The following is a 27,141-nucleotide window of genomic DNA, read 5'->3' as shown; positions in this document are numbered from 1 at the left end:
ATGGATTGTCACGCTCTCTCTCTCTCTCTCACGCTCATGTACTTTTAAGGGGGAATGAAATCCTACATGCACCCTACATGGGGCGGGGGGGGGGGGGGAAGCTGCAAAAAGGTTGAAAACCACTGATGTAGTAGGATGAGTCTGATTAACGAAATATCAAAGTTTTTAAAGTTTTAAATTTCATTTTATTTTTTTAAAATTTCAAATTACTATTATTTTGCAGCTATTAGAACACAGTGCCACAACGCACTGTAAATGTGCGCGGCGAGTTAATATTTTTCGTTGAGTCATAACGGAACGGAGGGGACACCTGGGAAGGGGACTATGCTTCTTCCCCTCTTCCGTATGCACAGTGAACGAAACGTGAATTGTTCACAGGCAACAATTCTTATTTGGTGTTTTATTGCCATTTTTAGCAGCAACATGAACATTGATCGATTATAAATTAATTACACCGCTGCTTACACTGACAAATGTTCGCTTATTTTTTAATATAATTAATCGTCCTATTTAAATTACCATAAAGTGGATAAAAACATACAATACTACAAATAGTCATCAAATAACTGTCACCAAAATTACACTGTCTAAAAATAGATCCACAATCACAGCCAGTTTCTTCGTTCTAAATACCATAGTGCTTTCCGCCCGTCCTCCCCGTCTTGCCTTGTCGCCTTATCTATTGCATCCCCAGGGCAGTTCGTTAGAGCGAGATTTGAGCGACGGCCAGCGACGGAGGAAAGGCACCACCGCACGCAGCACACTCTCATCCTCGTTTCGGTTGCGCCCAGGACACGATCACTGTGTGTGCATGTGTGTCTGTGTGTGTGTGTTAGTGTTTGGCCAGAGCCAGTGTGCGTATTCGGCCGGCCGAGGGTATTTCATACCGACGCTCGTCCGTACGGTTCGGTCAATCATTAAGCGGACGCCGTCGCGGTTAGGTTCTCCTCTGCTCTCGACACTCTCGACAGCAGTGAGGCACACGCAGCTCAGCATACCACAGACAACGGGTTTGCTAAACGTTCGGTGTGCGTCGTCGTTGCCGAAAAGTGTGACGATTTGCTTTTTGGGAACTGTCACACATTCCCGCGTAAGTGCAATTGGCCACCTGCATACACCCGTGTCCCGTGTTGCAACGGTTTTGCCGCTCGTACCCGTTTCTGTGTGCCCCAAATCTTATCAGCTAGATAAAGCGACGTGCAGCATAATCGCGGATAGCTAACGGGTGTGTGTGTGTGTAACGAGATAAACGAAACCAAAAGACCAAACAAACACAGTGTGTGCGTGTGTCCGCGGGGGCAAGGCAACATCTGTTTCGGAATTTCGGCTAGTCCCGGTCATTGGTGTGCCGCACGCAGTACGGTTCGGGAAGGGTTCCGCGTTTCCGTGGCTTAGTGGCGTAAACAAGTGACCGCAGAGTGACAGTTTCGCGTTGCAAGGTAAGGGAGAGAAGTAAATTTAGAACATCATTCCTCGGACTCGGGAGTGCGTTGAACGGTGGCAACCTTGAGCGCTGCAATCCGCCTGCGTGCACATGTGCATTCGTGACGCGTACCGGCGTCAGTCAGTGTTCCCGTGCCAGATGCGTGGTGCTTAAAAGTGGCGAAAAATAGCGCACACAAAAATCGCGTGATATTCGTGTTTGAAAGGGAGTGAGATTGAGCGAGAGAGAGAGACAATAAAAGGATAAATTAGAACCGCGACCGGAAGAACTTATTTATCCAGAGAAATAATAGCGTCTTGTAAGAACAAAGAAAGTGTAGGCAAACACACACATACATACGCAAACGCGCGCATCGCATTAGATTTTGCGTTTCCCAGCATACGCGTTGTTTTATTCGCGACCAACAGCGCAAAACCGGGTACAAGGCGAACCCTTTTATTTCGTTGGCAAACCAAGCAAACGCTTACACCAAGAAGAAGACGCATTTCGGGCATAGTGTGCGTGTTGAGCGTCTGATGCAAATCTGCTGCTCTTCCGCCGTTACCAAGGATACACGCGTCAAGGACAGTTTGCTGTGTGTTTGTGTTTGTGCTGAATAGGCTGTGTGATCTTGGCGCTTCGGGGTGGAATTGGAGGTCCTTCGGAAGCCTCCAAAATAGAAGAACCGGGTTTAACGACCCGCTCCGCGCACTGGGAAGTGATTAAGGAAGGTTTTTATGTTGCAATCGGGGCAACATCCGGCCGCTGACACGGAGAAAGCCACCGTCGTCTATCAGCTGGCCAGCAACGGCAACCACACCAACGGTGACATCGGTAAAGTGAGGTTAGTAAACACACACACACTTGAACTATCTAATCGCTTCTGGAGTGTTAAATAACTTCCAACAAACCACACTTGAAGCGTTCCTTGCCCGGATTCTCAAAAGCTAAGCTTAAGGGGGAGAAGAAAAAAACAACCATCGTCCGGCGGAAAAGGGTCGTTGGTCTCGTTCGCCGGTAACGAGAGCCTACCGAGGATTGGATTGCCTTATCTGGTCTGATAAAGTGTTGTCACTCTGGTGGACTTTGGTGTTCTATCAAAATCGGTTTTTAACGATTGGGGTGATACACCACGGCACTACCGATAAGCTTCACTTTCGAGATCCGTTTGCTCCGTTTCCGTTTCTTCCCAAAACCTCCTCTCATGTGCCGTGCCGCTGTGTAATCTGCCCCTCGTGACAGATCGCGGATGATGGCCGGGACTCAATTACGCCTCGAGAATTCTGCTTGGCCCATATGCTGTTGGCGCTCCCAACACTCCCAACCCCCGGAGATGGGGTGCAGCTAATGTATGCGCTGCTTGATGACATAAATTGCTTGCCAGTGCGCTGATATGTCCAGATCGCTCTACACTGATACAAAGACATTTCACAGAGTGTGAAGATGCGAAGTCTCCCGCGTCATATTTTTATAAGAACAGTAAAACCTAATCAAAATCACGTAAATTTTGAAATTTCGCAAAACCGCAAATCCCACTGATCGGACAGATCGGAGCAATGCGCACGATGTGCTCTGGATTCGTTGCAATCTGCTGCCCCTAACAGATGACCAACATTGCCCGAGATTAGAATCCTGCACAGAGAGAAAGTGTACCAGATAGAGGGAGAGAGAGAGAGAAAGAGCGAAAACGATCACACTCTGGCACACGTCTCTACACATGTCCGTAATGTAATCGCTGTTTGCTGTCAACATCGGACAAGACGCGGAAACTATCGCGGCCCGCGTACTGCCGTCCCATTGCTGATAATACATTCTCCAATAGATAATAACTACTTGTGTGGGGAACAAGCTTGGCCATTACATCTGGGCTGACAATTTCTGTGTGTTTTGTTTTTTTTGTTACTGCTGCTAGTTTTCTGGTTTCAGAACCCTTCGAAATGATTAGAGAGCTATCTCCGGGAGGATGCACCCGCGGGGACCGTTTCGTCCCATGCCGCTCACCAACAACGAATCCTTCTAATCATCCTGGGAAAAAAAGGGTGAGGAGGGTTACGAGAGGGTTTTTTTTTATTGTATGTTGTTTGCTCTTCGCTTTTGATGGCGCGTTGTGTGATGTGCGGGTCTAGTCGCGAGAGGGTGGCTGAAACGATCGCGACGATGTAAACGCAAAGCAATTGATAGCACACAAGCAAATGAATTTGATGACCCCCTTCTCTCCCGTTTTGGGGCCACTGCTGCACAACCTTGAACCTCCGCGAAACCGCGAATCTTTGGCCACTCTCTCCGCTCGGCTCAGCACACTCGGTTTGGCATTATCGCAACGCAGCTGCTTTGGAGGCAACCTTTTTCTTCCACGCGCTTTCAATTCCTGGTCAATCGCTGTCCACCGCCCTTGATGGTTCTAAGGAGGAGGTTCTAATGATGGGAATGTGTGCGTTTGTGCTTTGTTTAGAATTGATAAAAGTGTGTTTATTTAATTTTCTTGCTTCCAAAACAACAAGAACACACAGCGGGGGAATCGTTAAATTGAATGCTTGACGTTTGGCTTGACGGGTGCACGTTCGGTGCTTCTCACTTTACGTGTTACTCTTTTCCGGTCCAGTTACTTTTTTTTGGCGAATTAAATGCATGGTGCATGAGTGACATTGCAGTGTTTGTTTGGAAAACGATTTACTAATAAAGTTTCACAAAAATTAGGTTGCGTCAGCATTTGGATGCTAGTTTACACACGCATTAGGCGCATGCGATCACGATCGTGTTTGAAACGTAAAACGCGCGTTGAATTACATTCATCCAGGTCCTTGATTTTTTGACTACTCGTTGAAATTGACAGTTATTGGCAATCAGGTCAAAATTTTTGAAAGTTTAAATTCATGCGCAAGGTTAGCAAATGTAGCCTATGCTATTATCAGCAGTGTGTACAAGATATGCTGGCCGAAAGTGACGTGGTGTCGGGCATGTATGCCAACACCGGCAGTTGGACATGCCATAAAAAGAACTTTATATTTGCACAACACCTCAAACACCAGCAGCGAGCGATGATTCACCTTACTGTCCGGTAACTAAGGCAACCGGTACATTTTGCGCAAATGCTCCCCATTCGCTAGGCGCATTGTCGCACCAGGTTGGCGCAAGCCAGTTGTGTGTCGACCGCAGACCGGAAAGAAATCGCAACGCTTACGTCGGAAGCTTATCAGTTCGGTTGGTGCGACATGGTGTCGTGTAAAAGAGGGAAGAGGTGGCCGGACCGTTCGATTACGAGCGATTGAAGGAAATAATTTCAACACCAATCGGGAAGGGGCACTGTCTGCGAGCCCTTCAACCTGATGCAGTACGGGCGTGATCGATTCTATAGCGCATCGTACGACCTCGTCCCCGTGACTTCATTCACACCTCGGGAGCAGACACATTCATCAACACGGGAGCGGGCACTTAATTGGGTTAAACACTTGTTAAGCGATCCTTTGATGAAGAAACCCGCAAAGAAGGGTGTGAAATGAGACTGGTTTGAACTTCGTCATAAAGATCCCCCAAGATTCCCATGGCCTCAGGCATTACAGTGTAGATATTTGGCTACCTGCACGAAATCTAAAGGCCGGGCTACATTGATCGTACTCGCAAGCGTAATTTTGATTTTCACTAGCGCATCTGGCGGCGGCTGACCGAAGCATTTTTCCAAACAATTAGGAGCCGCTTCAGAAAATATGTTATTTTTCCATGTTTTTTACCTTAACTGGACTGTAAAAGCTTTGTAATTGATAGATGAATATGTTGTGCAAGTATTTCAGCCGTTTTCGCATCGAAAAACGGCGAAAAAACTAATTAATTTTGAGATCCGGCACGACCATTCCCTTGAAGATGAAAAAAAGCTTCCACCAGCCGCCGCCAGATGCGCTAGTGAAAATCAAAATTATACCTGCGAGTACGGTCAATGTAGCCCGGCCTTAACATTTGTACAGGTGTTCCTGATTGCAATCCTCCGCCGTTCCGTTTAGTCATCGACTCGCTTGTTGCTGCTGCTGCTGCAAGGCGATAGCATGATGCTGATAAATGGCTAATAAGAATACGTAAAAAAAAAAACAAAACAACCAACGGCCATGTATCACCCAAACAACATTTGCTGCGGCTCTCTTACCGTTTTCGCAACACCTGTGCGATAAGACAAACGCGTTTGGAGCTCACCCCTGGAGGTGTTGTTGGTGTGTGGTGTGTGCTGTAATTTGTACACACGATCGTTCATTGCCGAGCTGGAAAGGGCAAGGGGAAGACTAATTTCGAGAAGGGACGACTCAGCCAGGGTAGGCTCTATCTAATCGCGACTGAGGTGTTTTTTTGCCCAAATCGTCATATCTAGTTGTTGTGTGGAGGCGCTGATTCCCAACACCTGCGGAGGAGTGGTTTATTGGGTGTTGATTTTGATTTAGCAACTCGTTTCATGGGATTCTTGTATTTGAAATGTTTCTAGAATGAGTTCAACACTCAATTCTGTGCTGACTGCGTTTGCATCCTCAGTTTGAAAGGTCGTTGAAGTCATCCTTCCAATGTTAATACGTCCAAGAGTTGGGTATAACACCTTGGCAGGGAAACTAATACGGGGAATCCCACGCATCTGCCAGCTTTTAGCCAAATATTTGCATTATTATTAACCTGTTTTTACCTGTTTCTAAAAGTCTACGGAAACATTATACATCTTCATCTTCTCTTTCTGCTTAAGTTGATCACGGTAAACAACATTTGCCATTTTGACGTCTTTCAGACGATTTTCCAGAATTAACAACCCCATCGCCACCCAGTACCCGGTACTAAACGAAACAAGTGAAACAATCAATTAACACCGCTGTCGCGTAGAATTAACTGTTGTTAGTTGCAAGACAATACCGTCTCCTCCTGCCAGTCTTACCCACCCCCGTCAATCAGATCCGCATCCGACGAGAAGCATCGTTCAACGATCGATGGGCTCTTGATAGAAACATCCAGGTTTCAGGCATTGACGAGCACACGCAGCACGCGGAAAAGGGTGAAGTCATGGCACGACGACGGTGACATTGCTACTTTTTGTGTTCGTGTTGCCAAATTTTTGTCAAATCATCGTTCCCCCTTTCTCGGCACGCTTACCGCCAAGGTTAGCGGGCACTATGACTAATAACCTGCTTGTGTGTGTGCGCGCGCTTAGTCGGTTGAATTTTAGGGATGCTGTGGGGCGCCCGGGGAAATACCATTTGGTGGACGATATGGTCCAAAACGGAAGGCCGCAGCGAAAAAGCCGGTTCCAACCATTTCATTAATAATCTGGAACTAGCCAGTTTTTAAGCGGAATAAATTCACTCCATTGCGTGAGAAACCAGTTTTGGTATCTTACTAAAAACAAACAAAAAAAAGGAAATAATGTATCACACCACATCCGTGGACCCTAATGCATACAGCGTCGGTCAAGGACGCATTAACTAAATGCATTTACCACGACCACGGTACAGCAGGGTTAGTGCATTTCGGCTGTACTAACGTCACGATAGCATTACGGGCGATCGTGCTCTCTGTTATGCCGATACATGTCGTTGACCTCCTTTCTTGCCACTTGTCAAGCTGTAGGTTTTTATTCCTTTTTTTTTTCTTCCGTTATCAGCTAACATTCGGCAGCACAAGATTCAACTAGTTCAACGCTAGGCGCTATTCTTTGAAACCTTTGCCGCTTTGGCAATAGACGACGGCACAATTCATCACCTCGACACGGCACCAATTGGTCAATTAAAGGCCACACACAATTGATCTAATTCGTCGTAACTCAATTTCTCCAGCGGACACCAGCCTGTTTCTTGGGGCCTCGCGTCTTGCTGGCGGGCCATGCACACTCTTTACAACAAAGCGGTTGCGCGCGATCTTTGCGTTCGATTGCGTATTGCAATATGCAAGGAGGGGAGAGCATGGTGGGATTTTTGGTGACAATTTCCCACCGTCTGATCTATCCGCGTCTGGGCCGCACCGGACAAAAGCCTGCAGTGTTTGCCAATTGCCGAGCCGAGGAAGGAAGTGTTGCCTTTTTGAAGTGACACGGTTAAGGATCTCGACAAAAGGGCACATCGTATGAGTGATTTGGTGGGAGTTTAAAGTTGAGGAGAAGTTTGCCAACCAGCCTGTTTCTTGGGGCCTCGCGTCTTGCTGGCGGGCCATGCACACTCTTTACAACAAAGCGGTTGCGCGCGATCTTTGCGTTCGATTGCGTATTGCAATATGCAAGGAGGGGAGAGCATGGTGGGATTTTTGGTGACAATTTCCCACCGTCTGATCTATCCGCGTCTGGGCCGCACCGGACAAAAGCCTGCAGTGTTTGCCAATTGCCGAGCCGAGGAAGGAAGTGTTGCCTTTTTGAAGTGACACGGTTAAGGATCTCGACAAAAGGGCACATCGTATGAGTGATTTGGTGGGAGTTTAAAGTTGAGGAGAAGTTTGCCAAGCTAACACTTAGCAGTCATCTATTGTGCAGTAGACTTCCACTTTAACAGGCATGCAATCATTCGGCAGAAACAAGCTACGCTGTGCGATTTCGAGTTTGTAATGGGCCTTTTTATTGCTTGCAATTGGGGTCGCGGATGGTGTTGGACATTTAGGATAGCCATTTAAAATTCGCACTTAATTTCTCTAACTGGAAAAAAGTGTAATTAAAACAGGTTGTACTACATTAAATAAAATTATTGCCCTGACAAACTTCGTTATTACATAGGTCAGCGTGTGTAAAACATAATACGAGTTTCTTGTTTCTTTTAGCTTATGTGTAATGAACATTAGTGATTGACAGAATGAGATGAAAGCCTAGATCGAAGCATGCGGATTAGAATCTCCGGATTCAATGCCAATGCTAGTGTGCTGGCTTCTTAAAACAAAGATGATAGAAAAAGTAAGCTTAGTGGATCTCTAACGCAATCGGATTTAGCTTTTGGAAGTTTGAGAGGATCTTCAGAATTTTCTTCTTTATTGCAACAAAGCTAGAATAATTGGAAAACGTTTATAACATAAAGAGAGATTAAGCGATCGAGTGAAAGTGATCGTGACATTTTATTGCTTAATTATATTTCACAAAATACCATTCAAAATGTTAATTATAAGATGTCAAAGGAAAGGAATCGCTAATTTGACCTCTTAAACGGTCGGTTCGGATGAGTATTGAACACATTAGACCAGATTATTGGACCTCTCCAAACTTTTAAAAGCTCGAATCGCATTGCTTTTCACATTGGCTGAAGAGCAGACGTTCGTATTTCACTTAGGATTCAAAAAAGTCTTTAATTTTTAACAATTCTTTGCACTCATATTTTGAGGACTAAACTAAAAATGTATAAAAAATATTGTTATTACAGCTTTTCTTAGTTAAAGAAAAAGTGCCCAAAAAGGCACCGCCCCATAGAATTTCGACTGAATTTTAGCTACGTATAACATATCCAAGAAAAGGATCAGGATTTGCATCTCTTTCTCTTGTTTTCAAACATGTTTTCCAATAACAACTTATTTAAAAAATCAATAAAAATTAAACATTCTTAATTCTCACGAGATATAAGATTCACAGTTGGCAACAATTATACGAGAACATTAAATCCAAATAACCCCGTTCTGATCGCAAAACAAATAAGAAAAAAACCCTATCGTTACCAGAAAAGGAAAGTGCGAAATTGAAAGCAATGTTTCAAAACAACATTATGCACAAAAAAAACAATACAATTTCATGTTTACAATTGCTTCCGGATGTTCTTTATCTCTGACAATAACAAAGTTGTTGAATTGAAGAATGGTTTAATTTAGGCCGCTGACGTTCATACACACGCGCGAAAGGTGCATGATTGAGTTTATTCTTTACTGTTGACCTTTCCAACACGCCCCATGCAAACACCGCGGCGATGGCACTTTATGGTGACCCACAAAAAAAAGACACCAATCGATCGTTTCGGTAGCAGCAGTAGCAGCAGGAGCAGCAGCAACAGCCTTAACGCCACGCCGCGTGGGTCATGTTTGGCCATTTCCAACACGCTCGTGGCGCTCAAACTTGACAGTACATTTCAATTAACGTGTGAATTTCGGTAGCGCTCGTGCACCGTTGTTTGGCTGTTTTAATCTATTAACATTTCAAATTCAATCGCAAACCCCAAAACAATATTTGGTTTTGCTCCCTTTTTTAAAACACGCAACGAATGATGCGATCGATGCGGCACTGCGTTGCTTATTTATTGTTGGCCGATTTGGTCGACCTTAGCCGTGTGTTGCGATCTCGATCCCGGCACGTGTTTTGTAGCGTTAATGCAATTTACCCACACTCCTCCTAGGATTGGGCCGGGCCTAAACCCCGAGTGTGCCAAAAATAAAACCACTTCTGCGGACCGAATGCGGACGGTTCACGCAAAAGCGACACGAGTGGGCTAAAGCTCGCGCGAACCATTTGGCTTGGCCGTGAGATAAGGCGGCCAGATAATTGGCGTGGCTCGAACGATGCTATTATGGTGTGTTTGCGGTGGCGATAATGTTTGTACCTCCGAACTTTAATGCAAATAGTGCGAGGAAACGATCGCGTTTTGGAATGTTTTTGCAAGTTTTTACTTCCTATAAGATGCTGAATTATTCGATTCGATTTGTTGACATGATCGCGCCACACTTCCAACGTGGGACGGCATTCCAGGGCTTGTGTGTTATGATACTCTGAACATTTTTCCGCTTTTGCCGAGTTCCCTTTTCTCGCTATTGTTTACCCCATTCACGATACTCCCCTTATCATCGTACGGAGCACAGCGGTGAACCCTTCTTTACGCATTTTATCGCCTCGCTGTGTGTACACTCGATAAGATAATACCAATAAAGCGGTGACAGTCGTCTATCATTTGATATAAATAGTGGGGAGGACGAGGATGAACATTTTGACGTATGCTTTTCCGCATGAAAACACCGCGAGGCAGTGCACGTGCGTACGGTGAGGTTGACACTATCTGATGCAATGCAAAGGGCGTCGAAACAGGCCGAAAAGATCAGTAAGGATTGATTTCAAATCTATTCAACCTGTGCACCGACCTTGAGCAAAGGGTTGCGCTGATGATGAGCAGCAAACATGTGCAGGCTCTAAATCGTTTGGGGATTTTTAGTGTAACACCTTTATCTTTAGTGCAGGATTAGACTTAAATCGCATGGATTGGGAGCCAAACAAAAAACTAGTTTAGTAGACCGGATGTGGAGCAAATCCCATTCCCAAAACGGGATCCATTCTGCGTGGATCAAACCGCAGGCTGTGAGCCAACCCATACCTAACCACGGTGGTGCGAGAATATATTGTATTTGGGCATGGTTTATGTGCGCGAGATTCGAGGCCGCACAAAACGGCCAGTCAAAAAGCCATGCCCCTTGCGGTGGTTATCATCATCGTTTCGAAGTGTTTGATTGCAAAAATACTCCCGCTCCCCCCCCGACCAGCTCACAGGCTCGTAAAATTTGCTAATGAATGTTTCCCAACGCGTCAGATGCGTCAGCATCAGGGCAAAGTGAACAACTGACCAGTGGGGCCGCTGCGGCTAAAAGATCACGGAAGGTTAAATGAAAGCGCTATCAAGAGAGTCAGAGGCAGTGGCCAAATTAATCTCGCTTCCTTAATTGTTAAGCTCCCCTGGGTCTAACGATATGAGAACGTTGCAAAGATGGTTACCCCAGTACTTCCTTTACACTTTACACACTTTCAACGCTAAGCGATCGTCTGCGTTTGGCTAATAAAAACCATGATTTGACAGAAACTAAATGACTCCTCCTTCTTGAACATTCCTGGAGCTAATTGTTTATCCGCAAGACACTCACTCACGTCGCTTGTGGGTCTGATCTTTCGCTCAAACGCTGGGTTTCCCGAGCTTCCTCGCCGACGTTTGATCTGTCTGCCAGCCATCGACAAGAACAACAAAAAAACATCTACAAAACAACGTTCCCTTTAGTTTCTCATTAAGATTGATTCGTTTTAGGCTCCATGGCTGGCTGGCTGGTTGGCTGGCTGGCTGTGTTAGTTGGCTGTCTGGGTGGTAAGTTCAACCTTGACGCACCAAAGCCAAGGTCAGTTGTGTGTTGCGGATGCGAAGCTTGATGAGAACTTTCAGGGCTTGGTTGTGAAATTGGCCAACCGACGATCATGTGTGCGTAGTTTAGAAGGCGGCATTTAAGCGGCGGCATCTCATTCGCCACTACCCCGTTACCCCGTTACGATCGGTTTGGGCGAACAAGCGGGCCGAACAATGTAATTGAGCATCCATGAATGAGTGAATTAACTGGTGCCGGTCTGTGTGTGTACTGTGTGGTTTTAAATTTGTTTGTGTGGTTTTGTTTTGGTTCCAACGCGAACGTTTGGCAGACGATCATCAGTCGACGAACCATGAAACAACGTCACGCATTCGGTGTCGCTGAACGCTCTAGCTTATGGCTGTGTTTGTGTGAGGTTTTTTTTTGTTTTGTTTTTGAGGAAGATATTTTATGCTGTAATGCTGGAATGTTCGTTGACTCATTTGGTTTGGTCGTCAATTTATTGCCAACTTACAAAGAGCATCGCGATAGACCAGAGGGAGAATAAGACAAACGAGTTCTTATTTGGTGGATACAGTCGGATACTGTTTGCTTAATGTCAATTTGTTTTACCAGTTTTTTTTTTGGCAATATTTGCTTAACAACACACTCAGATGATGATAGAATGACATCTTCCCACCAAGAACAGGTTCTGGCCAGTTTTGAGAACGATTAAAGTACACTTACGGAGACTATCGTCAAACACATCTCGCCAGGACAGGTCATGAAGCGCGGTGGAGCTGAAACTGTAATGAGCCATCAGCCTCTAATAAAGATACTTTGTGCGGCTGATGTCTCGCCGTGATATGTACATAAATGGTTCATGTACCGTCCCGGAGCTCGGGTCTGGTTCAAGGCTGCCCCGGTGCCACTGAGCGACTGCAGGTGGCAGGGTATAGCTTGATGGCCGATCAAATTGAATTTTGATTGATGTTAATTCAAAATGTCACACACCCTGTGCCACGCTGAGCAGCATCTTCCCGTGGCGGCTGGGAACGATCTCACACATCTCGGGCACATCTAGATCAAGCGACGACACGCACCCATGACCCACAACAAAGAAAGGTGCAGACGTGCGTCTTTGTGTGGTCCTGCAGGGTGGAGAACTGTGTCACACGCCGACGGATGCACATTGGCAATTTAATTAACAAACGATCAAATCCGATAGCAGCGCTTGGTTAGCAATTGGTTTAATTTCGTGCCCATTCCATCCACTTGCAGATCACCATCGACAGGAGCTGGAGTAGCAGCACCGAGACGCAGCAAGATGCTCGTGAAGGAGTTCTGTAACCGGCGGTGTATTCTTACATCGTCCGGACTGCTGCTGGTTGCCAGCGGGACCTTCTTCATACTGTTCTTCCCGATCATTTTCCAGGACATACTGCACGAGGTAAGCCAGACAAAAGGGAAGCACGGGAAAGCCATGCAAGATCTGAACCGAAAGTGACAGGGAAATTGAATTGTGAAAGGTCTCACCCGAACTGATCGATTGACTGTCCAATTAACCCCAGTTGCTTCGCCGGTGTGCGCTTGGACGATCGCGATTGGTCGGTTCAATTGGATGTGGAGTGAATGAAGTTTAACCGCTTTGCTAATATGCTTCCCCCCTTCCTTATTGCCCGCAACATAGGAGCTGAAGCTGCGACCCGGGTCGCGCAGTTACGATTCCTGGGTGTCGCCACCGTTTCCGCTCGCCATGGACGTGTACTTCTTCAACTGGACCAACCCGGAGGACATTACGAACCACTCGACGAAACCGATCCTGGAGGAGCTCGGCCCGTACCGGTTTATCGAGCATCCGACCAAGGTGGACATCGAGTGGCACGATGCGAACGCGACCGTGAGCTACCGGAAGAAGAGCCTCTACTACTTCGACGAGGAGGGCAGCAACGGCAGCCTGGACGATGTGATTAGTAGTATCAACATTGTCGCTGTGGTAAGTTACCTCATGTACATCCAGGCATTTGATCGATCACGATCGCGATCAATTCAAAAGTCCCCCAATGCTTGAGTGCGAACTGTGGATTGACAATCTTATTACCGCTATAATGCACCACCGTGATAAGCCGGGCCGCCGGTGGCGGAACCGGCTATTAAGACTGGAGTTAATGAACATGCTAACGCATTAAACAATATGGAACGAATTCCTATCCGCACTGCTGAGTGGTTTCGTAACATGTGATCGTACTGTGATTCACCGTTGAGAAGTTTACTGAGCTTGGGGATGAAACCTGTACAGCTTCACTGTTTACTCTTTCCAATCGTAGTAAGCAGGAATGTTAATGAACTTCCATCGGTTGGATTTGATTTGAATCATTAATTTAGAACATATAGGGAATATATAACTATTGATCACAAGAAGCTCAAATTAATTGAATCGTAATACAAATACAAATATAGTACCATGAAAACAGATCGTTAAAACTCTTTTCCATGGGCCGCAACTTCTATTAAGATAAGGACTAGGCACTAGGCATTTTAAATTATCCGTTATGGCTTTAAAATACGTAGGATCACTCGATCTTCATTCATAAGCCTTTAAGAAAACCTGGAAAACGTACATAAGTACACATTTCAGCCTTAAAACGAAGGTATTTTAAGCCTAAATCTTACTCAAGAAGGACGTTTTTGATTTATCATTGGATCTTTTCATATTATGAATTGAATTACGCAAGATCTATCACCTTCAAACGATAGTCCCAAAGTCCCTTTATAACCTGCGATCGCTTACGGATTCCCATTTCAATCTGGTCACTTTCAGTCGGCAGCCAAACGGTCCAAATACTGGGGCTACCTCAAGCAGAAGGGTGTCTCTCTGGGGTTGAACGTGTACGAGCAGAAGATCAACGTAGTCAAAACGGCGGGCGAGCTGCTGTTCGACGGCTACGAGGACAATATGGTGCTGATGGGCAAACACATGTTTGACGCCGACGAAGTACCGTTCGATCGTGTCGGATGGTTCTACACGGTAAGTAGCGAATGTTGTAAAACCATTGATTACATTCACTTATACCACCACCCTTTCCCTTTCCACTAAAAAAAATCGTGTAGCGTAACAACTCGGCGGACCTGATCGGCCACTACAACGTGCACACGGGCGTGGAGGACATCGGCATGCTGGGCAAGATGGGCGAATGGAACTACAAGCCGCGGACGGACTTTTTCGAAGGTACGTGCGGCATGCTGAACGGATCGGCCGGTGAGTTCTACCCACCGGGTCTGTCCAAGGAGCGACCGATCGAGCTGTTCACGCCCGACATGTGCCGCAGCTTGCCGCTCGACTTTGAGGAGGAAGTCACCATTCACGGGCTGAAGGCGTACAAGTATTCGGGCGATCGGAGAGCGATCGACAACGGGACGCTCTACCCGGAGACGGCCTGCTTCAGTGCGGGCGAGATCGTGCCCTCGGGGGTGCTGAACATCTCGTCCTGCCGGTTCGGTACGCCCGTGTTTGTGTCCTTCCCGCACTACTACGGTGCCGATCCGTTCTATCTCGACCAGGTGGAGGGGTTGAGCCCGTCCAAGGATAAGCATCAGTTTTACATGTCCATGGAGCCGGTAAGTTTGCTGCTTACGGTGAGGTGAGGTAGCGCAAATGGTGCTAACTGTTTTGTTGGGAATGATTCGTTACAGACCACCTCGGTGCCGCTGGACGTAGCCGCACGCTTGCAGCTAAACATTATGATTGAACCGTACGAGAACATCAAGTAAGTTGTGCGAAGAATGGCAATTTAAAGGACCGTTTGCTAACACATCCCTTCCTTTTGCTCCGCTAGCCTCTTCTCCGATGTGAAACGCGTCTTCCTGCCCGTGCTATGGTTCGAGCAGCACGTGCTGATGCCCTCCGAGCTGGCGGGCGAAATCGGCCAAGCACTAACCATACCCTCGATCGTGCGGCTCTGTGGCATCGCAATGGTAGTGTTCGGTGCGCTGATGCTGCTCTGGATCCCACTGGAGCGTACGTTCTTCCGAAGGCGGCGCATAGCCGGTACGATCGGTACCAAGGATCCGGCCGCCCTGAACGGTGTCCGTTCTTTCGCGCTCTCCAACGAGAAGCCTCTGCTCGGTGCGGGCGACAAGCAGAAGAACGGCAAAGCGACAACGGCCACCGCAATCGTGCTGGTAGACAAGCTGCTCGAAAAGCCGGAAAAGCAACCGCTGCCCGATCGTCCCCAGTCGCCGCAGTCGGCCGAACCGGAGAGTGCACCACTGATCGAGGGCCGCAATGTGACGATCGTTAAAGCGTGAAACACGTGAAAGCACGCATTGATAAATGTAGCCCAAAGCGGAAACGTGCAGCATTTGTAACAAACAAAACACAAACAAAGCACAGACCACCCTCCCCGGTCTGTGCGGTACTGTGTGAGATTCCATGAGACGTGGCCCTGCTGCCCCCGTCTGTTGCGTGTTCGAAATTCTGACTGATTCGATTTTCGGTGGCGTTTTAGCGTTTTAAGTGATACCAAACCCCGCCTTAACTGAAAAAAAGCAATTCCCCCAAAGTGATAGATAACGTACGTTGCGCGTGTGACAAGCGAGAACCTAGAAGCTACGGGTTAGACAAGTAAGCCTACCGATATATTTACCAATAGCTCCTCCATCGGTGTAACGTGAATCGTGAAAGGGACCCATCCCGTGGGGCCGTTGGCGAGTCGCCCTATGGCCACACACTAACTTTGAGAAGAAGAAGCCACCTGATAAAAGACAAAGCAACCAAACGTAGCAGGAAAAGGGACCAGTCACTCATATTTACACTTTATGCTGTAAGGATCAATTCATGCCCTGTGACCTCCTGAATGATTGCGTCATTTATTGTCGTGCTGTTTCTATGTTAGGTCTTAAGAGCACTTTGCGCGATACATATTTCAGACATTCTCTATCGTCGCGCGTACCGCGATCGCACATCTTCTAATCGTAGTTGTATGATTATACAAAGAGTGTTGTGACGTTGATACGATTTGAGGGAGGTTTTTTTTTCTTTGCTTGGCTGGCTGGAGAATGTAGCTCTACACATACATTAGTAGCACTTTAATGAAACAAATCTCGTCCCTTATAATAGATGTTTAAGATGAAAAAATTAAAGTGAAACAAAACTATTGTCGAGCTTGCTGTTGGGTTTGCTGTTTTTCTATTGAAAATAGCAACCATCACTCTCGGCTGTGTGCGTATGTTTTTGTGCTTGTCATCAAGCAAAGCAAACACACTGAAAAATATACTTCAAACCAGATGGATTGTGTTAGTTGGAAAACAAAAATATTGGAGCAAGATTTGGTTGGAAAAATCGTTCGGAAAACATTTCCAAATCTGTTTGCAAAAGCCGAGAACAGCAGATGATGCGACTGCTTAGTGCGTTAATATTAAATCATCCAAATCCGTTCCTATCGATAAGCAGCAAAGACTAGAGTATAGATAAGGTGAAAAGGTTTATTTTGAAGAGCATCCCTGCTTTTCTTCCCATTTGGTTTTATTGACTGTGAAATGCTCGTTACAATCACAATGATCGCAGCGTAGTGCCGCAGGTAAAGTTGGGCCATTTGTTAACACTTAAGACAGTGTGATTCGTTTTGCCAATGTAACGGAACGGGAAAAGGAAAGGATGGCCAAAAAAAAGAAACCTACTATTGAACGAAACAGTGTGGAAAGATTTCTAGTTTAAGAATATTGTCAATAAAGGAACAAAAGATTGCATGCTAAAAACAGACGAAAATATAGAATGTATATTTAAAAACAAATTATGTTTGATTTTAATGCTGACTTCTTGTCGCAATATATCACAAATACATGTTATTTCCTTGAAAGTGTCGCTTGAAAGTGTGCTTAAATTGTGTATATGTGTAAATATTTGTGTTATATTTCATTGAAGGGTGTTTATAACTGAATTGTTTCAAGATTTTTAGTAAACTTCGTATGAAGTGCTTTAGGAACTCATGCAATAGTTGAAGCTTAAATTGAGCGTATTTTTTGTGGGAAACATATTGATTTAATCGCAAGTTTTAAATTATAAACTCACATCATCAAAAACAACGGTTAAATGAGTGGTGAGTATCGTTTGAAATATGTTGGAGCACGCTCACAGAGTTCCGCTGGTGAAATTGAAAACGTTTCATGAAATATTTCATGAGATTTTCACGAAATTCATTTAAATTAACGGTTGTGATATCTGGCACGCATTTCATAGACAAAACACAACTTACTTTTAAAAATCAATATTAATAAATTTAGTTTTTAAAAATAGCGGTAAATAAGATCATTAATCCTTTAGTTTAAAGTTGTGTGTGGAAAACGTTATGCAATTTTGTTTCAATTCGTTTCGGACTAGCACGCTATTCTATTAACGGATTAATATCGCCTTATTATCAAAGTCTTACAAATAATTCAACAAGTGCCACTTAAATTGATAAACATTTTTATAATCTTTACTTTTGCATCCTGCCAAATAAAGGAAATCCTTGAAGCTGCGAATCGATAGACAACGATGGACAAAACATCTAAACAAATTATACTTTTCTAAAGCATTATAACGCTTCAGACCGCATCAGCCGTTTTCCTTCACCTCATTCGGACCCGCCACACGGGCCGCAAACGGTGGCTAATCCCACTTCCGTTACGATTCCTGACTGTATGCTGCGTAACCCACGCGCTCGGAATCACCGCACAACACAAAACATGAAATCACCCGCGTTTTTTCGCATTTGTTTGCCAGCGGACGGAAAATCCACCGTTTAAAAGCTCATAAACAGTTCAACGTTGGGCAGGCCGCGAACCCGCGATGAGATGGAGGATGAGGTTTGGAAGAAAGCGCAAATAATTGCACGGTTTCGGCCGGGCTCAGCTGGTTTCGCATCATCCCAGTCCCGCTGCCATTTGACGTCATAACGAGCCACACTCCGGAACAGGTCGCCCCGGGGACTGATGGATGTGTTAATCCTGTCTGGTCCGGTTGTTTGCCATTCCTCCCACCGCCGATCGAGGCTAGCGATAGCGCAGAAAATGACCGGCGATCAGTAGCAACCGCTCGCTTCTCGCTCCCTTTCCACTGCCGCCGCTGATCGTGTGCTGATTTTATGGCTGCGCAGCCGTTTCCTGTCCCGACGCAAGAGCAGCGGTGCCCGAAAATGAGAAAAGAACAGGCTGGCTTACCGACCATCACAGCCTAATTTGCATGCGGGGTGTGGATGTTATCGATCGGTTTTGCGATTGCTTCCTCCCCACCGTCTGCGCCGTTGTTCTCAGCATCATCTCAGGCTGATCGGCCTGGGGATGATTGTGAGTTTTATGACAGCGAAATTTGAACCGTTTGTCACTGTGAAGAGCGGGATCCGTTGACCCTTTGCAATGCAACACACACACAGGCATTAGCATAGCCGGGATGGTACAGAGGGAACACGCGCCAACCATTTAGTAAAATCTGACTAGACGAATGAGCTCAAACCCTTGGCTGGAAGAAACCGAAACACGTCTTCTACCAAAAAGTGTGCAAATTTGGGAATGAGTTTCATAATCCCCTCTCTTGGTAAATGGCATCGCTTAGTAATGAGTTTGCAGATGTTCTGCCCCAGTCCACCGGTGACCGGTTTTGTTGCCTTTCCTCCCTCAGAACGGTACTTTATTGAGCCTTTTATTTCGCGACCCTTTCGCTTCGTGTAACCCCCCAAGCCGCCTCAAAAAGCATGGCGAAGCAAAGATTTTAACAGAACGCAAAAGCACACACACACAATGAAAAGGAATTTTATGATTATTACTTCCGTATGGTTTCGCGAGATACGTGATTTAATTGTCCTCAGTTGACCCGAATGCAGTTTTTCGATAAGCGGTTTAATGACGCCTTTGAAAAGAGGCTGATAAGAGGCTGAAACCAACGATAATCGCTCGAAGATGGTTCCGGGGATGACCTCAACTTTCGAATCAGCGAATGGGTGAAATTCAAATTAAATAAACGAACATTTAAATGTACACATTTGCAGTGTGGGAAAAAGAACGGAAACCGCCAACTTCCCCGATTGGCTTCCCCGATGCAACCAAACAGCGAACAGGTTAGATCGTACCACCTGAACCCATCTTAGTTCTATTTTCTCCACAAACACACACTCGCAGTAGCGGTTCTAAAGCATCTAAAATTTGGTGTATTCGGCCCGCCCGAAACGCGCTTACCAAATCCAGCACCAAAAACGAGGCCAAACACCGGCCGGTTCGTCGCCAGGCCGGCCGGCCGGCTTGTCCAACTTGGAGCTGCGCTCCATCAAACGCAGCGCCAGAGCATGCGCAAACGTGTCGTGAACGGTTTCGATTCGGATTTGTTTGTGGCCTGGGTAGAGGAAGCGTAGGGGGAGGGGTATGGATGGCCTCCCATCCATCCCCAATGTTCTCCATCGGCCTGGTCGCCTGGAACCTGAAGGCGCGTGCGCTCGTGCAAATGTGTGGCTGTGTGTGTGTTTGGATCCCCGATTAGCCTTCTTACGGCGGTGCGGCGTGGCGATGGCAATTGGGAGAGGAAGGCAGGGGGGGGATGTTATGTTTCGTTGTTGTTGCTGTTGCTGCTGATGGGCGGTGGGACGGTGCGGGAAGATGGTTAGCGGCTTACCGCGGGCGCACCACTTAATATGACTCCGCTGAGCGCGTTCACCGGCCATCCAGGCAAAACCGGAATGAGCGCGATCGAGAAGAAGCAACAAACACTCACACAGACACACACACAGAGTCCAAACGGCTGAAATAAAATCCCGCTATGTTGTTTTGTCTCTGGCCGCCTGCCTTCCTCCTGCCCCAAAACGACGGTCAGAATGATTTCGATGCTGACTTCTCTTCACCCCGCCCTCCCCCCCCTCACAATGACCCCGTTGCAGTGCGTCTTTGACCCTTCCCTCCTGCGACCTTTCGCGTCGGGAATGCCGGCAGCCAGCGCCAGTTCTTTGTAATCCGTGTAAGATCATCATGAGCGACTCATCATCTTGGTTCTTAGAAGGCTGACTTGGGGGAGAGAGGGGATGCACTGATTGGCTCTACAGTGCGTAACGATTGTTGGCGCACGTCAAAAGGTAGAACATTGATCGTGCGCCAGAGGAGGCAAAGAGGTTGGAGTGTGTGATTTAGAATGGAGTGTTGATATGATTTCAGCCAACAACTGTCAAATTTTATGTAAAAAAAAAATACTGACTAGACAATGACTGATAGTGAAAGGCTCCATTATTACTAAAAATACAGTGAAGCGTCGTGTCCCCGGGCCTCCCGGATACTCGAATAACACGGATAATAAATCAAAGTATATATTTAATTTAAAAAAATCCTGATTTTTGTTTACTTTGTGTTATGTTTTGGTATTATGTTATGTTATGTTATGTTTGGTACCAGTTTTTATTAACATCATGTTTTTCGAACTAGAATATTTGAAATGTTTCAAGAATTATAGCGTTTTATGTTATGACAATGTGCGCTGGTAACCTTTTTTTATATCTTTAGAACTCAATGTCACCTTTGTATTGAACTGTCATTTCTCAACAGCACGGATAAACGAACAGCCGGATAAAAGACACCCGGATAAACGGCGCTCCACTGTATACGTATTAAACAAGTTTAAAATACTCGATCTTACATTACATAGAATGAAATAGATCCTTTATAATAATTTCATCCTTGCTTCGTTTGAACTTATAATCAGATAATTTAATTGGTTCTAGAAAATCAGGAAAAATGATGAAATATTTAGCCTGTGTGTCTGCATGCCTGTGTACAATATTCAATGTACGGGTTGCATTTTCCTTGCCTTAATAGCAATTATGCAATTATCGATAAGGTTTAAAGTTTACCATTTTTTAGAGTATCTAATCGCAAAGACTTTTTATTTATCTTTTTCCATTTTATTGGATAAAACTTTCCTTTCCGGATAAAAATTTCGGGTAAAATATACTCGTCCATGAGCTAATCTTATCAAGAATACAACAAACAAAGTTTTTTTTTATGTTTTTTAGTGTTAAATAAGTATTAACCGGGATGCTTTGATTGCAGTGTTGATATAAAAATCAGGCGTTTATCTGTAAACACCTGAAAAAAAGAAATTTATTGTAAAATACCCAAAAGGGGAAGCAAAATTCTGAAGCCTTCCTGAGATAGAAGTTGGAAACGATTTGTTTCGTCCAGAATGTCCATTTGCAAAACCACGCTTTACCTTTCTGCACTGCTCCTGTCCCTGCCACTGAGTGGGTTCGTTTGTGTTTTCCGGGGATTTTGCTACCATCTTCCTTCACCCGCGATCATTCGGGCGAGCAAAAAAGGAGGACAGCAGCAGCAACAATAACCTGCTTCCTGCAGGGAGAAAAAAGGGAATTCCCTCGTCAGCTTCGCCCCCCACAAAAACGTTCACGGCGTTGGTTCGTTCGTTCGTTCGATGGGGCCGGCAACCTCGGCCCCATGATGATTGGAATAAACAACAATTAACCTCACCGGCCGGTTGCTGTACAGCGAAAGCCAGCAAAAAAAACCCATCTCCACCGATGCCTACACCTCATTAGAGTCGCTAAGATTCGGCCCTCTTCAGGCCGGGGAAGCACAGCAGTAGTAGGATTAAATTTTTGATTTTGACTGACCCCATTTTCTCGCGGCTGACCGTGTCGGCGTACGGCCGTCGCTTCGGTGGCCGGGTCTTGTGTCCAGGCTTGTTGCGCTGTTTTTCTTCATTAAAAGCAGATTAATGTTTAATCCAACGATCGGCGCAGTTTACGCTGTTTGCTTTCCATTTCGGGCGGATGAAGCTGGTAGGTACAGGGCGTGTGTTTGCGGGTGTAATAACACTTGAACCTTCCAACCAAGTGTCAAGTGTCGTATGCTTTACATTTGTTTTTGTATTATAAAATGCACAAAACAAAGTTCAAAGCTACGATTCCTGTTAACTAGTGCGTGATGGACGGCAAACATGGAGCACACACGCTGCACACTGCACAAGACAGCTAGGCAAGCGCGTACGTGATGTTATAAAACCCATTCCGTGCAAAGATTGCCACCTTCGCCGAAGCGACTTCTTTGGCCATACCTTATACTTATGATGCGGGTTTATCGCTATTTCTTGCTAGTGATTACACGCTACTGTAACCGGCCAGCTGACCGGTGTAACGCTGTCGTCATCACAGCGCAGCACACGTGTCAGTCCGGTTCATACATAGGTATCTTCTTCCCGCGGCTCAACGGATGCGTTGCACAGCAGCAAAAGGTTATGAGTAAGAGAGAGAGAGAGGGAGAGAGACCCAGAGAGAGAGAAACCTTGGTTCGCACTCACACACGCATACAATCACACTTTAGCAACAAAAATAATGCAACACGTGTTGCTGGATGAACGATTAGTAGGCCACGAGCTGCTCCGTGGCTATTTAAATCCGTGCAAAAATGCACCAAACAAGTGTTTTTGGTAAGAACATGAGAAACATGGCTTTTTGTTTGTATGTATGTAGGATAGGTGTCGACTTTTTGGTAAGGAAAATAATGATGAAAATTTTAAGTTTTTGTAAAAATGAAAATAATGGTTTGTTGCTGACACATTTCCTATGGCGAAACAGAATTAGAAACAGAAGTACAGACATAGTAAATATTCATTCTGAGGACATTCAGCATTTTTCTATACACTGAATTAATTCGCATTTTTAGCAATTTTTTTTAAATTTATGTTCTATCGTTGAAGCTAAATCCAAGTCTTGTCAACAATTGTAACAATTTGATTGATCAATAAATCCATAATGTTTTATGTGTATTAATCGATGAACTACAGAGCCATCTCGAGTCAAATTGTGCTAACAGTGTACAATTATTAACAAACAGAACAGAAGATTATACATCGATATGATTGAACGTATTCCAAACATTTAAACGTGAAGTCAGCTCTGCTGCAATCATTCCAGGCTCGTAGAGACCATCAACTGAGTTTAGTAAATGGTACATATCATCGCCTGCATCGGCCGTCGAAGGAGTGATTTGGCAGGAATGTAGAAGCGAATCCACGAAAGCAACACTGGACAGTCGATGTTTCCGCCTAGGACTCCGGTGATACAGAGTTTTCGAAGATTATATAGACATGTTCAGCGAGTTGTAGATTCGTTCAGGCATATAATAGACTCTTTCAGCGAGATATAGAATTGTTCGGAAGTAGGTGTAGACATGTTCGGTTATACTGTAGAGCTGTCACTTTCGTACCCCTTGGACTGCAGCTTGGATCATTCTCATCAAGAGGTAAACAAACAGTTTTCGAAAAAATAAGCTTTTTTCAATTAAGTTATGTATTAAATAGCTTGGGTAATGAATATTAGCTACTTTTAGGACTTTTAAGAATGAAAAATTGAACCCTGCGGCACAGTGTGTAAACAAAACAAATGACAGCTCTAAAGAATCGCTGAACATGTCTACGCCTACTTCCGAACAATTCTATATCTCGATGAAAGAGTCTATTATATGCCTGAACGAATCTACAACTCGCTGAACATGTCTATATAATCCTCGAAAACCCTGTAAATGCCAACCTGGCATCTTCTACACATGCGGCGAGGTGCGGGATTCCAAGCAGATGCCTTCGATTAGATGGACTCAAGCCGCGCAAGGACCTGAGTAGATGCGATATAACATATCTGATCGGTATAAACGTTTCAAATTATATCTAACATAAGTATCTTTTAAGTCGAAAATTAATAAGTAACGTTTGAATGCTCACAAATGTATTTGATCACAAGTATCATGTCATGCACAAGCATCTATTCATATTGCACATCAGCTGATTGTTAAAGATTTTCCCTACCAATCCGTTAATCTCGCTGTGGATTTTACTCAGCGTGGTCGTGCTGTAATCTCTGTAAATTATAAGAAAGCAACAAATTTTGTTGGCAGTTGATTCAATTCCCTCATCAACAATGTCCTCATTGGCGCACACAGTGTGATAACGTGCAGTGCGGGCAATCAGCTCAAGACAGTATATTTGCATCTGCTTGTTGATTCTCTGGACGGCGACCAATTTGTCTACCGTCCATCGCGGCATCAGTCATAAACACTTGATGTAGATTTCGATCCATCCATTCCCATGTTGCACCGAGCTCCCGCGGCTAATCGCACTGAGAGAGTAAGAGGACCTTCCCCCCAATTTGTCGATAAGCGATCGATGGGCCCCGATGGTGCGGGATGGTCGCTTCCTTCGCGGCGGATGCTTGCCGTTATCTTCCACCCATCTGATAAGGTACGAAACCGTGTGGTTTTTGGCTTGGTACTGGGTGTACGCAGCACGACCAACCGACCGTTTCCCGTTCGGGCAGACGGCAGATGGTTATTTTTCCATCTGCGGACCCCGGGCACAGCTGTTATCACAGTGCACAGTGCGTGTGGTTTATGCGTGTTTGCGGAAAACGCGGACAGCAGCACCACCCCCACACAGTACACTGACCGATGGGTCCAAATGGTCCAATCAGATAGCCGGCCGGTGGTGGTAAGAGATTAGAGATGATGGGCGCAAAAAGGGCCATTCCAGCAAAACCTCACGATAAGGCGCGCGTGGTGTGTTGTTGTGTTGTGCGACTCACTATATAATTCTCACCGATCGGTGGCCGTTGTTTTGTGAAGGCAAAACCGAGCCTCCGGACCCCGGGCGAAACCACACGCGCGATAAGAAATTGATGAAAATAGGGCGATAGGCGACGAACTTTTGCGACGAAACGTTACAACTTTCAAAAGTTGCGATCACTTGGACGATCTTTTTTCAGCTTCTTGATTTAACAATCTTACTTGTAAACTAGATTGCCGAATGTTTAATATTTTTAAAATATTGTTCTACTTCAACAAAGCTTAATCGGCAGGGTTTCCCTCTTGTGGCCCAAGCGTTCTTTGTTACTCGTGACGACATTCGCGGGCAGTATAGTGCAAAACCTACACACGCTACACTGTAGCCTTCGGTGGCGTACCAACGCCACCAAACACTCCACTCATGCACGTGTTGCGCATTACCGTGTTTGCCACCTTTGCACCGTTTGCCGGGCACCTTGTCTAGTGTTTGGGATGCAAAGCGGAGGCAAAAACGTGATAAACTTATTTATGTACGAACGCATCGGGGATGTGAGGTGGAGAAATGAGCAAATAAACAAGCTAACAAACACACTGGTCGATCAAACAACACTCATTGCCCATTGCAGCCGTTCCAATAAACGAACGAAGAACGAAAATTACCCTAAAAAAAACGCCACTTACTGCCCCGCAGGAAATGCAAAATCCGATTCTAACCAAGATAGTCTCAACTTTCGTTCCGAGAATGAACCCTTCCATCACGCATTACACAACCAACCGGATCGGTGTCGATTGTCAGGTTCGGCCGTGTTTCCTCCAGCGGCATGTTTTGTAACGCGCTCGCGCTAACAACACTGAACTTGACATTTACTTCCCGGTGCCCCGTTAGGTCCAGCCCGTGGGGTTCGTTCGCTTGGTTTTGTGTAGATGTGACATAATTAGTGCTAATGCCGTCGAACATAAGCTACTCTCGGAGCGAGTTCTACCTTCGCCAGCGATAGCGATTTCACCAGCCCCACCAATCAGGGAGGGGCAGCAGGAGGGTCGTAATAGTTTACCAGGTATCGATTGCAATGCGAGTGCTATTTTGACCCTGGTGCGTTAATTCTATTAGCCCTAACGCAGACAGCAAATCAATCAGCTTCAGAACAGGAAATTTCCAAAATTGGAATTGCCTGTGGGATGTGCAGTGTCGGACGTAATGTGGCATTTTATTGCTTACCTCATTATTCGGACGCGAATGCGGCGGCTTACAACGTCTGGCAATGGAGCGGAAGAAGGTCAAACTGCATCACCGCCTACTTCGTGCGGGCGATGCAAAAATAAAACCAAAAACGCATCAAGGTGGCCAGTTTCGCTAGACGTCATCATCATCATCATCATCGTCGTAGTGGCAATTGGTTGTCTGCCATTGAAGACGACTTTGTCCGAACATCTCTCCCATTGCTTCCTTGCTTGCCGGTCCCTTTGTATCCCCACCACCCGGTGCGATGAGTAATCTGTGGCTAGAGACTGCTGAGGAAATACGAACCCGATACGTCATCCGGATCCGGAATGCACACACGGGTAAGGGGGTTGGTGCGGTGAGGGTCGTTATCATTCAGCGGCGCGGTACTGTGCCTGCACGACGTCGCCACGACGTCACCAGCGTTGATTAGGGATTGGGTGGTTGGCACACGGGTTGCGACCAGGAAGGGACGCACCACACACAAAAGCATGACGCATTAGCGCTGGGTTGCTTTATTGCTGACGATGGTCGCACGCTTGCCGCTTGTGTGTGTGCGGTTTTTTTTTTTACTTGTTCTTGCTATATGTTTATCGCACCAGTGGCAGAAGATGGCCTCACGCCCACCGCTCACCTCTCAGCCCGGTTGCAGCCTAATTGACCTCACGCCAGCAGCAAGAGAGAGCGCACTTGTTGCCCGTCCGACGGACCTGTTGTGCTGTTGCTGCTGTCCTCAATTTCCGCTACCTCTTCATTAGGGGTTGGCAGGGTCTGCCGCCACTGTGCCATCGTGGCAGGAGTACCTGTTGTTATTGTCAACCTGTTTTCGCGAACCTTCGGATAAGTGTGTGTGTATGGGAGACTGATTAGTTGAGGGTGTGCGGCGTTTGCAAACAGTACATATTATCAT

The 27,141-nt window shown here is 45.8% G+C and overlaps 1 protein-coding gene across 1 annotated transcript; it reads left to right on the top strand.

Moving 5' to 3' along the window:
• The first annotated feature begins 698 nt into the window (after positions 1-698).
• On the top strand, positions 699-17,220 carry LOC1275053 (protein peste). The gene is made up of 7 exons (XM_314281.3): positions 699-2,267; positions 12,710-12,878; positions 13,119-13,424; positions 14,250-14,456; positions 14,540-15,046; positions 15,122-15,195; positions 15,265-17,220. The coding sequence occupies exons 1-7, from the start codon at positions 2,161-2,163 to the stop codon at positions 15,734-15,736; spliced, it is 1,842 nt and encodes a 613-aa protein (XP_314281.5). The 5' UTR covers positions 699-2,160; the 3' UTR covers positions 15,737-17,220.
• The last annotated feature ends 9,921 nt before the right edge of the window (positions 17,221-27,141 follow it).

The sequence above is a fragment of the Anopheles gambiae genome, chromosome 2, assembly GCF_943734735.2.
Source record: "Anopheles gambiae chromosome 2, idAnoGambNW_F1_1, whole genome shotgun sequence".
NCBI classification, from domain to species: Eukaryota; Metazoa; Arthropoda; class Insecta; order Diptera; family Culicidae; genus Anopheles; species Anopheles gambiae.
This window is presented reverse-complemented; position numbering and strand designations above follow the sequence as displayed.

Excerpts from the sequence above, each read along its gene's own strand:
- LOC1275053 (XM_314281.3), top strand. The coding sequence starts at position 2,161 with ATGTTGCAATCGGGGCAACATCCGGCCGCTGACACGGAGAAAGCCACC. Across the intron at positions 13,425-14,249 it reads GTATCAACATTGTCGCTGTG|TCGGCAGCCAAACGGTCCAA; the intron begins GTAAGTTACCTC and ends GGTCACTTTCAG. Across the intron at positions 15,196-15,264 it reads GAACCGTACGAGAACATCAA|CCTCTTCTCCGATGTGAAAC; the intron begins GTAAGTTGTGCG and ends TTGCTCCGCTAG.